This window comes from Siphateles boraxobius, unplaced genomic scaffold (genome assembly GCF_051911475.1).
Source record: "Siphateles boraxobius isolate OS27281-9 unplaced genomic scaffold, OSU_SipBor_1 68, whole genome shotgun sequence".
In the NCBI taxonomy this organism is placed as follows: domain Eukaryota; kingdom Metazoa; phylum Chordata; class Actinopteri; order Cypriniformes; family Leuciscidae; genus Siphateles; species Siphateles boraxobius.
Genome location: NW_027509195.1, coordinates 12,243,989 through 12,259,089, shown reverse-complemented (window position 1 = coordinate 12,259,089; position 15,101 = coordinate 12,243,989). Strand labels below are relative to the sequence as shown.

The window sequence follows — 15,101 nt, the reverse complement described above, 5'->3', positions numbered from 1 at the left end:
CCTGTACACACACACACACACTTGCACACGCACACAAATATAGATGCCGAGAACAACCTCTGTATTGTTTTGTAGGATCATCACATCCCGTAATACTCTCCCACAGTTCTCATCTACTAAAGTGCATTTGTTGGCTTATGCTGAAATTCTCAATCTTCAATTGACAGTTTCTGTCTGAAAGGGGAGGTGCTGGATGAGAGCTGTCCCGTCGTCATTGACTACACGCCGTACCTTAAATTCACACAAACGTGAGAGTGCTACACAAAAACACACTTATAAACATGCTGGCATTGTCCACATTCTTTAGACCTTCTTAATGCATGCGATTGTATATCATGCATTCTATATACATTGTGTGTGTGCTGTAGTTCTGACAGCATCAGCAGCGACGAGGAGGAAATGAGAACGCTGGGCAGCAGCGGCAGTGAAGCAGGCACTCCTGAATCCCACATGGCTGCCAGTCTGATGGCCGATCTGAGCACCTGGTACAGCAAGAGCAAAAGACTAGAGCAGAAATACAGAGTCGTGCTGGAACAGAAGGTGAGGACGGTTACTAATCATACTGCTTCTGCTGTATGCAGTATTTATAGTTTACTGTCTGTACATGATCTACTACTACATTTGCCATAATTCATTGTTCACAACCAAAGCACGCTGTGAGCTTCCCTTTCCATTTGTCTTGGTTATCACTGGCTGTGCATGAAAATCTTTCAGGCATGCTGCATTAAAAATGTCTGCATTTTATTTGATCAAAACTTCAGAAATATTTTTATAAATATGATTACAATTTTAAATATCTATTCGCTATTGTAATATATTTTAAAATGTAATTTATTCTTGTGAGGGCAAAGCTGAATTTTCAGCATCATTACTCAAGTCTTCAGTGTCACATGATCCTTCAGAAATCATTATAATATGCTGATTTGCTGCTCAAGAAACATTTATTATTATTGTAAATGTGCTGTTTAATATTTTTGTGGAAACGGTGATGTATTTTTTCAGGATTTTTTGATGAATAGAAAGTTCAAAGGAGCTTAATAATATTTATTTGAAATAAAAATATTTTAATAACAATGTGAAAGTCTTAACTGTTATTGTTTTTAATCAATTTAATGAATCCGTGCTGAATAAAAGTATTAAAATCTTTTTTTTTTTTAAATCTTACGGACCCCAACATTTTGAATTGTAGTGTATACACTGATTCAGATTCACTACTGGCTTTACTGTGTTTATTATTCTTACTTGTGGTAAGAATAATGGTAACTACTGTTGAACAAAAAATCATCCTTTTAAGTTGTTTTAGAATATTGAATATCATCAAAAGGCTAAAGTTTATTATTTTCTTTATCTTCATCACTCAGCCCATGCTGAGCATATGCATGTGTTGTTAAAACCTCATTATTTAATAATTTAAATCACTTTTTTTTTAAACTTTTTTATGTTACAAAAGTCTTATTCTTTTTAAAATTGGCATAAAAATTTAAGTTACATTTCATTCCCCCAAGTATTCTTTTTTTGACACATTTTATGATTGGACAGCAAAAAAAAAGCAAACGATTTGTTGCATGCTGTTTACATATATATAAAAAAAAATGTATAATGTCATGTAGAATATATACTGTGCCATATGCAGAAGCAGTAACCTAGTTTTCCATATCCTGTGTGCTGATCTTTGAATGTTAAACTGAGTGCTGTTTCTAGATCAGTGATTCTCAGAGCTCCTAATTTTAAGTATCTAGTCTGACACCCTCAAATCAGGTCATGGGGTCTGTATGGTCTGAACTGATGAGTGGATGAGTTCAGTCAGGTGTGTTAGATAAGAGACGTCCTGGGGGGATGATATAAATGAAACACTGACACGGATTGCATGAACTATTCTAATTGTTTAGGGTTATCTGGAAGAGCTGGTGCGTCTGAGGGAAGCTCAGCTGTCCGAGTCTGTCTCTCAGAATAAATCTCTACTGCAGCGGCTCAAAGACACGGAAATCAGCCACAAACGGGAGAAAGAACAGCTGGAGATCATCATACTGGAGCTGCAGGATCAGCTGTAAGTTTGAACTGGTGTTATTTTACTATTTTATATTTAGTATTTTACTATTTTATACTGAATGTGTGTGTATGTATGTATGTATATATATATATATATATATATATATATATATATATACACAGGTCCTTCTCAAAAAATTAGCATATTGTGATATGGGTGGTGATGGCGCAGTGGATACGACACATGCCTTTGGTGTGAGAGACCCGGGTTCGAATCCACTGTGAGACGCCAGTGTGTCCCTGAGCAAGACACTTAACCCCTAGTTGCTCCAGAGGCGTGCGACCTCTGAAATATAGCAATTGTAAGTCGCTTTGGATAAAAGCGTCAGCTAAATGAATGAATGAATAAATGTAAGTTCATTATTTTTCATAATGTAATGATAAAAATTAAACTTTCATATATTTTAGATTAATTGCACACCAACTGAAATATTTCAGGTCTTTTATTGTTTTAACACTGATTATTTTGGCATATAGCTCATGAAAACCCAAAATACCTATCTCAAAAAATTAGCATATCATGAAAAGGGTCTCTAAACGAGCTATTAACCTAATCATATGAAACAACTAATTAGCTCTAAACACCTGCAAAAGATCCCTAAGGCTTTTAAAAACTCCCAGCCTGTTTCATTACTCAAAACCGCAATCATGGGTAAGACTGCCGACCTGACTGCTGTCCAGAAGGCCATCATTGACACACTCAAGCAAGAGGGTAAGACACAGAAAGAAATTTCTGAACAAATAGGCTGTTCCCAGAGTGCTGTATCAAGGCACCTCAGTGGGAAGTCTGTGGGAAGGAAAAATTGTGGCAAAAACGCTGCACAACGAGAAGAGGTGACCGGACCCTGAGGAAGATTGTGGAGAAGGACCGATTCCAGACCTTGGGGGACCTGCGGAAGCAGTGGACTGAGTCTGGAGTAGAAACATCCAGAGCCACCGTGCACAGGTGTGTGCAGGAAATGGGCTACAGGTGCCGCATTCCCAAGGTCAAGCCACTTTTGAACCAGAAACAGCGGCAGAAGCGCCTGACCTGGGCTACAGAGAAGCAGCACTGGACTGTTGCTCAGTGGTCCAAAGTACTTTTTTCGGATGAAAGCAAATTTTGCATGTCATTCGGAAATCAAGGTGCCAGAGTCTGGAGGAAGACTGGGGAGAAGGAAATGCCAAAATACCTGAAGTCCAGTGCTGCTTCTCTGTAGCCCAGGTCAGGCGCTTCTGCCGCTGTTTCTGGTATTTCAGTGGCTGGGAGTTTTTAAAAGTCTCAGGAATCTTTTGCAGGTGTTTAGAGCTAATTAGTTGATTCAGATGATTAGGTTAATAGCTCGTTTAGAGACCCTTTTCATGATATGCTAATTTTTTGAGATAGGAATTTTGGGTTTTCATGAGCTGTATGCCAAAATCATCAGTATTAAAACAATAAAAGACCTGAAATATTTCAGTTGGTGTGCAATGAATCTAAAATATATGAAAGTTTAATTTTTATCATTACATTATGGAAAATAATTAACTTTATCACAATATGCAAATTTTTTGAAAAGGACCTGTATATATATATATGTATGTGTGTGTATATATACACTGCTGTTCAAAAGTTTGGGGTCGGTGAGATTTTTAATGTTTTTAAAAGAAGTCTCTTCTGCTCACCAAGGCTGCATTTATTTGATTAAAAATACAAAACAAACCCAGTAATTTTGTGAAATATTATTTCAATCTAAAACCGCTCTTTTCTATGTGAATATATAGTAAAGTGTAATTTATTCCTGTGATCGAAGCTGAATTTTTAGCATCATTACTCCAGTCTTCATATTTTTGTGCAAACTGTGATTAATTTTTTTCAGGATTCTTTGAAAGTTCAAGAGAAAAGCATTTAATTAAAAAAGAAATATTTTGCATTATTATAAATGTCTTTACTGTCATGACACTTTTGATCAATTTCATGTGTCCTTTCTGAAGAAAAGTATTCATTTCTTTATAAAAAGAAAAAATCGAATTGAACCCCAAACTTTTGAATTGTAGTGTGTGTATATATATATATATATATATATATATATACACACACGTTTTCTCTGAGGTGGCAAGGGAGGCAGTGTCTCCTCAAAAAATTGGATGACAAAATGAATCCATATTAAAAAAATAGAACAATGGAAAAATTCCAAAATGTGAATTAAAAAGTCATTACTCGTTTTTCTAAAGAACACTGTCCAACAGCGATGTTACAGCGGGTCGTCGCGTCTCTCTTGCCTCCCCTGAGCCCATTGAGTTTTAACGGACCCCCTAAAGCGTGCGTGGGTTTAGTGGGGGGTAATTGAGAACGAATGGGGGAAAGTCACGTGAGAGGAGGCAATGCCTCCATCGTGCTATGATTGGATACTATTGGTTTGTGTGATAAATCCTATGTCACATCAAAATCAAATTTCAAATGGCCCGAAAGCATGATGACTGTGGGGTGTTTTAGTAAGCAATCAACTTGGGGAAATTAAAGGAACATCTTTGTGTTTGTGTCTGTGACCAGTCTTTACCGAGCTTGAAAACTAATGATCCGAAAATAAGTTGACTATTAAAAAGAACAGCTGAGCATCAGTTCACAAATAAAATGTATTGTTTAAATTATTACTGCCTTTAGATATTATTTTGGAATAAATGTAAAAATGCTTGAAAACATTAACTTGATGAGATTTATGCTTGCTTGGTTTTGATAAACAAGAACAATTAATAACATTGTTAATGTAGAAATACAAAATAGAGTTGTATTTAGTTTCTTTTTTCTTTCTTTTTGATGTTATGTATGTATTTAACCAGGAAAATGTGGCAACATTAAGTGTATCTGGGATATGAACTTACATTTGATTTATTAAAAAACTGAGGACTTTGCCTCCTCATTTCAGAACACCACTGCATGCCCCCCCACACACACACACACACACGCACGCACGCGCGCATACATATATATACAATGTTAATTATTTTAACAAAAAAGGGATCATACAAAATGCATGTTATTTTTTTATTTAGCACTTGTCCTGAATACGATATTTTACATGAAAGATGTTTACATATAATCCACAAGACAAAATAAAAGTTTAATTTGTAAAAATTACCCCGTTCAAAAGTTTATTTACCCTTGATTCCTAATACTGTGTCGTCCTAGATGATCCATGGGGGGTAAAAACTTTTGAACAGGATGATGATGTGTAAATTTTTCTTATTTTGTTTAAAGATCATAGTTTTTCATTTAGATTCAGAAGCAACATACATGTTTCCTAAAAGACAAAATAAATACAACTGACCCTGATCTTCAAATTCAAAAAGTTTTATTCTGGAGCATCACGGAATGTAATTTCAGCTTTTATTTTGGGCAGTTTTACTGCTCAGGAAAACAAGGGACTCATTAGCAACCACTACAAAACAACAAAAAACAGTCATGGATCATCTAGGTAAAAACACGTTATTAAGAATCAAGGGTATGTATTTTGTCTTGTGGACTTTTATTCGTCTTGTGGACTTTTTATTATTTTTTTATTTTGTCTTGTGGACTATAGGTAAACATTGTTTATGTAAAATATATTATTCATGACAGTACTAAATAACAAATAACATGCATTTTGTATGATCCCTCTTAAGTTAAAATAATCCAAATTTTGCAAATTCTCCAAGGTGTAAGTAAACTTTTGCGCATGACTGTATATGCTTTTATTTTTATACTTCCAGTTTTAGTTTCAATGACCTTTTTTTGATTTTGCTTTTGTATTAGGCAATCTCGGCACACTTTGAATTGAATGATTAAACTTGTGGTTTGTTAGTGAATATGAGACTGGGTTTTGCAATGAAATGCTGCATGCAAAAGTAGTGCAACTGTTCACTTAATTTGCCTTTGTATGGGTGATTCGTGTTCATGGAAAGGGGAAAGTTGGTCTCCCTGTGAAGAGATTTTTGCAGTGTGGTCTCATTTATCATGCAGATATTATGCTGTTCATTTAATTTAGTTGCACAAGATGCTGTAGCTGAAGAACACTTAATCTTTAGCATTTTCCATGGCTGCAGAGTGTCGGTACGGATGATCTCTGAACGTTTCCGATTCGTTTCTCCTCTCATTCTGTCAGACAGCTGGAGTTCACGGTTCAGCTGAGCTCTGGAGAGCCGTCTGCTCGAGATAGACCAGAGCAGGGTTGCTATGGAGACAGACGCAAATAAGTGAATAGATTATTGCTGCATGTAAGCGGGGAGAGGATTTGATCGATGAGAGGGAATGAATGAAAGAATAGAGGAAAGGAGAAAGAATGCATTAGTTTCCATGTACTTTTTTTTCTTGCCATTTATTCTTACAAATCAAACTTATATGAATGCGCTTATAATATGTTGTGATTTTAAGTCAAAGCCAAACATTACCATCAAGCACAACAGGGAAGTGTCACGCTTTTGATAAGCGTGGTGTATTAAAGTGCATGATGAAGAAGATTTAATTAAACAGACTTTATTAACAAAAGAAACATTTCACCAAAAAAGTCAACATAGGCATTATTGAGAACTGACAACCAAGAAGAGAAACACAGGCAAATAAATACTGAGAGCAAACAAAATTGATAGGTGTAACAAATGAGGGACTGATGAGTAACCATAGTGACAAACTAGAACGAGAAACCTAGGAGACAAACGTGGCGGGAAACTGGGGCAAAGGAAACAGGTGATTGAAGACAAACAAACTAAAAGTCCATATCTATCTATCTAGCACAATTTCTTTTAAAGAAATTAATACTTTTATTCAGCAAGGATACATTAAATTGATCAAGAGTGACAATAAAGAAATTTAGAATGTTTAAAAAGATTTCTATTTCAAGTAATTGCAGTTTTCTTTAACTTTCTATTCAGTAAAGAATCCAGAAATTTTTTCCACAAACATTTTAATCAGCACAACTGGTTTTAACATAATATTGATAATGTAATAATAATAAAAAATATAATGATAATAATTATAAATGTTTCTTGAGAACCAAATCAGCATATTAGAATGATTTCTGAAGGATCATGTGACATTGAAGTAATGATGATGAAAATTCAGCTTTGGATCACAGGAATAACATATTAAAATATATTAAATTAGAAAACAGTGATTTTAAATTGTAATAGCATTCCACAATTTTACTGTTTTTTTTGATCAAATAATTTTTTTTGAAAATACAGTAAAAGATTCTTTCTGACTCCAAACTTTTGAAGGGTATTGTATACTATGCGGTGTGCAGTACACTAGTTAGAATTCCAGCAAGATCTAGTTTGATCTGGAGAGCGGCCGCTGATGGCATAGGATGGTCTGAGGTGTTTAATTGGATCATGAAGGTCATTCGCTGCAATGCAGACCTAGAACAGAGTCTTCAGTCTGTGTCTGGCAATAGCTGCTTAGATCTGGTCATAAAAGACAACTTTTTAAGCAGTTTATATGTTGTTTATGGAAGTCCGTGTCCATGTGAAGCTGTTTGTGTTTCACTGCATTAGCTGCAGAGGTCCGTCTGGCTGAATCAATACAGAGAGTGTTTGCAGACCGCCTGAGTGATTTTTCAGCTGAGTGGTCAGTTTGGAAATCCAATTGCTGAGGATAAAGAAACTTTTTATGGATGAGAATATTTTACATTAAATGCCATGTTCCAGATTGTGAATTTTGATCAGTGACTGGTGAATAAAGATGGGTTATATATACACACACCACCCACTTTATTAGGCACACCTTGCTAGTACCAGTTTAGACTCACTTTTGCCTTAACTGCCTTAATTCTTCATGGCATAAATTCAACGAGGTGCTGGAAACATTTCTCAGAGATTTTGGTCTATATTGACATGATAGCATCATGCAGTTGCTGCAGATTTTTCGGCTGAACATCCACGATGCGAATCTCCTGTTCCACCACATCCCAAAGCTGCTCTATTGGATTGAGATCTGGTGACTGTGGAGGCCATTTTAGTTTAGAGAACTCATAGTCATGTTCAAGCAACCAGTTTGAGATGATTAAATCTTTGTGACATGGCGTGTTATCCTGCTGTAAGCAGTCATCAGAAGACGGGTCCACTGTGGTCATAAAGGGATGGACATGGTCAGCAACAATACTCAGGTAGTCTGTGGCGTTTAAACGATGCTCAATTGGTACTAAGAGGCCCAAAGAATGGATCCATGCTTTCATGTTTTTTACGGCAAATTCTGACCCCATCATCTAAATGTCGCAGCAGAAATTGAGACTCATCAGACCAGACAATGTATTTCCAATCTTCTATTGTCTGATTTAGTTGAGCCTGAGTAAATTGCTTCAGTTTCCTGTTCTCAGCTGACAGGAGTGTTACCGGTGTGTCTTCTGCTTCAAGGTTGGACATGTTGTGTGTTCAGAGATGCTCTTCTGGTTCAAGGTTGGACATGTTGTGTGTTCAGAGATGCTCTTCTGGTTCAAGGTTGGACATGTTGTGTGTTCAGAGATGCTCTTCTGGTTCAAGGTTCGACATGTTGTGTGTGTTCAGAGATGCTCTTCTGCTTCAAGGTTCGACATGTGTGTTTAGAGATGCTCTTCTGCTTCAAGGTTCGACATGTGTGTTTAGAGATGCTCTTCTGCTTCAAGGTTCGACATGTTGTGTGTTCAGAAATGCTCTTCTGCTTCAAGGTTCGACATGTTGTGTGTTTAGAGATGCTCTTCTGCAGACCTCGGTTGTAACGAGAGATTATTTGAGGTACTTTCTATCAGCTGAACCAGTCTGGCCATTGAGCTCTGACCTCTGGCATCAACAAGGCATTTCACTCACAGAACTGTCGCTCAGTGTATATTTTTCCTTTTTTCTGATCATTCTCTGTAAACCCTAGAGATGGTTGTGCATGAAAATCCCAGTAGATCAGCAGTTTCTGAAATACTCAGTCCAGCCCGTCTGGCACCAACAACCATACCACGTTCAAAGTCACTTAAATCACCTTTCTTTCCCATTCTGATGCTCAGTTTGAACTTCAGCAGATCATCTTGATCATGCCTAAATGCATTGAGTTGCTGTGATTGGCTGATTAGATATTTGCTTTAATGAGCAGTTGAACGGGTGTACCTAATAAAGTGGCGAGTGAGTGTATTTATTCATACTGTTTTTTGTGTGGCTTTTTATCACTGTCTCTTTAAATGTTAATTTTTGTTCCCCCAGGACGGTGTTGAAGAACCACGACATGCGTTCCAGACAGGAGCTTACCTCGCACCTGACAAACCAATGGCCCTCACCTGGCACCTTGGATACCAATGCTGTTGCATTAGATACGCTCCTGTACAGGAAATGCACAGGACCATGGGAAGAGTATGTGCTTCCTGTTTTTGTACTTAATAAATGTATCCTCTCAGATTATACACATCCTTATGAGATACATGAAGCTTCACACCACAACTCATCTAATATTGAATTCCAGTCAAGTTCCTCATGGTCAGTGAATGATTCAGGAAGCAATGGCTCTCAGGCTCTGGTTTTAGCTCATGTCTGCAGCTCTCAAATCTCATTACAGTATTGGCATACTTTCTACAGTCATGTATTGATAACCTACAGAGGGTTATTAAATGGGTTGATCTAATTGTAACCCAAACCGGTAACAGTGGTATTTCTCATTGTTATTTCCAAATATTATTTTCATGACAATTAAGCACATTTCCTCCCAAAGTTTTCATTACTGTCATGTGTTTAGACCTTTTTTAAAACTCCCATTATTTCCAGTGAGGATTCTTGTTAAATGTTCATTACAGAAATGTATTATTTTTAATGCATTACATTTTTTTAATCACTTGGCATATATACTACTTGTATAATTTATACACATTTAATACAATTTATATACACAACTGTTTTATACAATTGTTTATATTTTATATATTTTTTAGTCCATCAAAGAAAACTTCAGGATGACCATGGCACTCTTTCAAATTAAAAAGCCTTTATTATCAGATGGCTGCATACAAAAAATCTAAAAACTTATAATTTATAAAAAAAAAATTAGCTACGTAATTTCTATATTAAATAATTGTTTATATATTATAATATGTAAGAAAGTATTTTAATATAACATTCTAAAAAAATTTATGCAGCACATTGTTAAAATGTTAAAAATTTGTATATAAACATTTTAATTATTTTTCATTTAAAAGTTTAATTTTTTTTATAATAAATATTAACATAATTTTTTTATATAACATCATGTTGTAAGAAATCTAGATGATTTTTTTAAGCAAAATATAATTTTTTATATTTTATAACCCGTGACTGTGTCTACAGGAAAAGCTTCCAGAGTTTGGAGCAGCTTTCGGCAGATATGAGTCTCTCTCAGATGTCTTTCGATCCAGCACAACTGAACCCTCACAGTCTGGACGGCAAGGCAGGACTCACACATTGGCACAGAGAAGGTTTGTGATGTGTGTTATGAGTCAGCTATAGTGACATCATTCTCTGATAACGAACCCAAAATGACATTTCCACTTTAAATTGTTATAAATCTTGAATACTTTGGAGTACAGACTTTGGTAGACAAATGGCAGATTATTGTAGTAGTGAAAGTTTATGAAAATGTAGAATATAATTTTTTTTAATTAACAAATATTTATTTTACTAAAACTGCAAGAAAATCAAAGTTCTGTTCCAAATTTTATGTTGATATCTCAGAAAATGTGCTTTCAGTAAGATTTTGTTTGGGGCGCAGTACCAAACGTTTCCACTAGATAACATCCAGGCTCCATTGGTGGCCAGTTTCCATATAATGGTTTGAGTAATCTGAACCATATATTTCCATAATTTTTATACAATTTATGAAGTAAAAATCCTATTCAGAAGTAGTATGGACAGTATTTGATTTATATTTAACCTCTAACAAACATAAAAGACGTGGAAAGAACATGGATGCATGTGCATCACAAATGGAAAATCTATCATTTTTTTCTTTATATTTAAAACATTTTCAGACTTTTCTACCATTATTTCATGATTTCTCATATTCATCGCCATTAAAAAAAAATGAACACGCCTGAACACAAGTCTGAAAATATACAGTACTTGTTTCAAATTAATAAATTACTGTTCCTGTGTCATTTTGAATTTTACATCAGACACCAAATATGAAAACCAGATATTGTAAGCTTGCAAATGATATATTGTTTGTAAATATTACTTTAGGTTTAGACTAAGATATAATTTTTAAATGTATCATGGCAAACGTCCCAATGGTTGGACAGTGACAGTTAAGCAGGGAGTACAAATAATAACGAATAAACAATAAAATAATGTATAAATAAATACCTTTTTTAAATTAGAATGCGATTTATAAAATGTATATATAAATAAAAAAATATGGAAAAGTTAATGGTCCTAAAATATGCTAAATATGTTTGCATTGTTTTTTGCTTATTTTAGTATTTTAGTATTTTTTTATATTTAAATTGGCTTTTATTTTAAATTTATTATTTTACTTTAATTCAAGTTTTATTTGTTTTTATGTGCTTGTATTATTTTTTTATATTTCTATTTATTTTGTAATTTTAACAACTTTTTTTTTCAGCTAGTTGCCAAGGCAGCATTTGTAATTTTCCAGTTTCTCCTAATTTTTCCTAGTTTTTCATTCAATTGTTTTTATTATTATTATTTTTTGTCTTTTTTTATTTTATTTGTTTTATTTATTTTATTTGATTATTTCAGCTGTATAACACATACCCAGAATTATTTTGAATAGTTTTCAGTTAGTTAACAATAACAACTTGCGTGTCTTTGTTGGTATACTGCACATTTTACAGTAGCAATTGTAGTAGGTCATTACATATCCCATGCCTACAGAACATTCACACACTCTGCACAGCACACAGAAAGCATACTGCAGAAATAGTATCAAATCATTCCCTACAAATATTCCTCTCTGTTGCTCAGATGTTGTGTCCTTTTGCCTCTTTAATAACATGAGCCTTGTGAAATGATATTAGTAATGTCTCCACACTCTACTACAGTGTGTATATGTGTTTTCACAGGGAAAGAGGATACTCCATCTCTAAGGGGTTTGTGTGGCTCGTTAACCTCAGTGGCCAGTTACAAATCTCTGGCCAGTCTGAAGTCCAGTGAGTATCTGGCCAGTCCAACAACAGACATGACCAGCCCAGGACTGACCCCGTCCTGAACACAGAGACAAGTATGGACATATACACGCACACACAAACACACCGACCTGCTTGAGATGGTGTGGGCTTCAAATTAAGTAGAAGAAATGAAAATCTACCCATCTGTACCATCTTCAGAACTTCTAAGAGACATTGGAGAGAATGGATGACATCCCAATGCTGTCCTGACTGGTTTTAGTTTCATTTCAAGTGCAGTTTAATTTTCAAATGTGAACATTTGGTCGTTGAAGTCCATAGCTAGCGTAAGCATTAGTGAATGTTGAGCATAATGAATCACGATGAATGACAATCTTGACTCAGGACATCAGTGAATTTCAGCTATTTGTGGAATAGCAACCTACCCAGTTCAAATGACTGCTGTTTTTGCAAAGGCCATAGACAAAGCTTTTCCTGCTGTTTTATTTTTGTGCTCCTGTTCTTAATTTGTCCTTAACATAGGGTCATTGATCCCTACTAAACTCTGACTGGCCTTCAGTGGCCCTATCCTGCAAAATTCTCACACATCATAGCACATCACAGCTATACTAGCACAGATATTTAGGAAATTGGAGTTGTCTGTGCCAACGGCCAATTTATGACGATGTTTCATTATTTCATTTGATTTAATTAAATGCATTGCTAACTAGCCTTTTTAAAACAGCCTTAAAAATGTTAACATAAATGTATAGCTGTGATATTCAAAAAGAAAAACATTTCGAATGTGTCAATTTTATCCATTTGAAATAGTTGGGATTGTGAGAAGTGGGTGTTCTGTATTAGAATGGAAAAAATTGGATGATGGAGCTCTAATAATATACAATTTTACGATTATGACAGAAGTGTGAACAACAAATATTGCTTTGTTCACTTCCCATCTTTTGTCTTTTTAGGGTGCAAGAGGGATGTGATTTCAGACAGTTCTCTGGTGTGCTTAATGTGGATGTTAATACTTTTTTCTTTTCTTTTCCTGTCTCTGGATTTTAACAGAAGTGTTTGAGATTCACTCTGGCCTCTTACATGGAGAGGTCTTCCATATTCATGAGTTATGAATATGATTTACATATTCATACAGCACTCAAACATCAGTTTTGCACTTTTTCCCACCATCACTCATAGATAGTGGCTAATGTGCGCTGGTGTAAAGCATTGCCTTGCATTTTTATAATAAAAAAGAAGTTTGGATGGTAAATAATATGATGTACATTAGACTGGAACAAATTGTATTCAGAACCTACAGCGAAGATCTTGTAACTTAATTTGTAATCGTCAGAAGTAGGGTTAGAAATTTAATGGGGAATTTGTAAGTAAATGCTGTAATTTTCCAACCTCCAGAGCAATTCAAGTTTAAAGTACCACTTTGTTTTTGCAAATCTCGACTTTTTAATGGAGCTGTGGACTATAGGCCAGTTATGTTCAATAAGATTTTGCTTTACCCATTTGCCACAAAAATGTAATGCCTTTTAAATTCTTTTTCTTAGGAGGCTTTTCTACATACGTGGTTTGGTTACTAAATTAGCATGTTTTAATGAACATACAGTATTTCATTAGGTTTTAATACATTTGAATCATTCATCAGCCCCAGTCTGAACCCTTTTATAAATGGTTTAATTTTAGAATTAATTGTTGTTTTTGAAGTTCAAATTAAATGGACCACTTTTAATACTGCTGCTGATAATTACAAAAATAATTAACATTTAATTTAACTAGTGTGATTTAATCATACAAAAAACAGAGGCATGCCAAGCCATGAGTTGTTTATGAAAATAATTGAATATATTAAGAAATATGATTACTCATCATCAGCGGACTACTGACAGAAATTCCAGGGAAACACATATCCAGAATTCCCTTTGTTGCCTCTCGTTTGAAATAGTCTTGTTGTCTTGTATGTTGCCTTGCTGAACATCCATGTTCATTGTCCACAGAAATACGTTTTACATGTGATACGCATGTTTTACACTGTTCAGAGCTAGTCTTTTCAGACGCCCAGTACATTTTTACATGACAAAGATGTACTACTTTAATAGTTTTTGCGGATTCGTATGAACGGGGATTGTTTGACAACGTTGTCGTCTCTACACGGAAAACGCACAGGAAAAACTTTTCTGTATTTAGAACAGAAAATGCAGTTTCGTTGTCATGTAAATGTTCCCTTTGAAACCCATTTTAAAAAGTTTGCGGTTTTAGGCCCCCAAAACTCCAACTAAATGAATGGCTAAAATGAATAAAGTTTTCTGTTTTTCGTTGAAAAACGGTGTGGTGTAAATGGCCCCTACAGCACTGATTGATCTAGAATGTGCATTTAAAGTTATTTTTCAGGTTTTTTTGTCTTAAATTTGAGAAAAGTTAACACTTGTTTGAAACATTTTTGAATGTATTTGTTCCTCTTAACTTTTTTTAAATCTGTTTTTGTGATTAAGTTTTTTTTCTCTTTAATTTTGTTGCACTGTGACAGAAATAAATGGGGTGAGAATGAGGGCACATAGATGAATATCATATATTCATTATAATTTAGCCTCAATATGTTCAGTCAAATTTCACTATGTCCTCATCTATGATCATGTTTTTTCAATAAATTTAAATGTAAATACAAGCTTGGCTGAATGCTGATTTAGTCTTGTTGGCTATTAACATTATCACATCGCATGTTTAATTCTGTGTTTAATGTCTTATTACCAATACAAATTAATTGCATTGTGTAAAAACAGAATGTAAACAAGAGATTGCTGAAATTCTGATTTTCATTACACTGGAAATAGGAGTGGCACATTGCATTGTGGGATGCAGTATGCCAGGCACTGTACTAAGTTGTAAACTGCAGACTTTGGAAAATGTAAAGCATTTGTGCTTAAAGAAAATGCGCATACTTGCATTACATAAACTACATTTTTGCAGACTACATGAGATCTTATGTGCTCCTAGTTTAAG

General features: G+C 34.8%; 1 protein-coding gene across 1 annotated transcript in view; it reads left to right on the top strand.

Annotated features, from left to right (window-relative positions):
• The window catches only part of rundc3b (RUN domain containing 3b), a 31,693-nt gene extending 16,927 nt beyond the window's left edge, over positions 1-14,766 (top strand). The window contains exons 6-11 of the mRNA XM_077214815.1: positions 168-248; positions 369-540; positions 1,890-2,047; positions 9,205-9,351; positions 10,315-10,442; positions 12,048-14,766. Coding sequence (XP_077070930.1) covers positions 168-248; positions 369-540; positions 1,890-2,047; positions 9,205-9,351; positions 10,315-10,442; positions 12,048-12,193 — 832 coding nt within the window. The 3' untranslated portion in view covers positions 12,194-14,766. The remainder of the gene's footprint in view (positions 1-167; positions 249-368; positions 541-1,889; positions 2,048-9,204; positions 9,352-10,314; positions 10,443-12,047) is intronic.
• Positions 14,767-15,101: the final 335 nt, after the last annotated feature.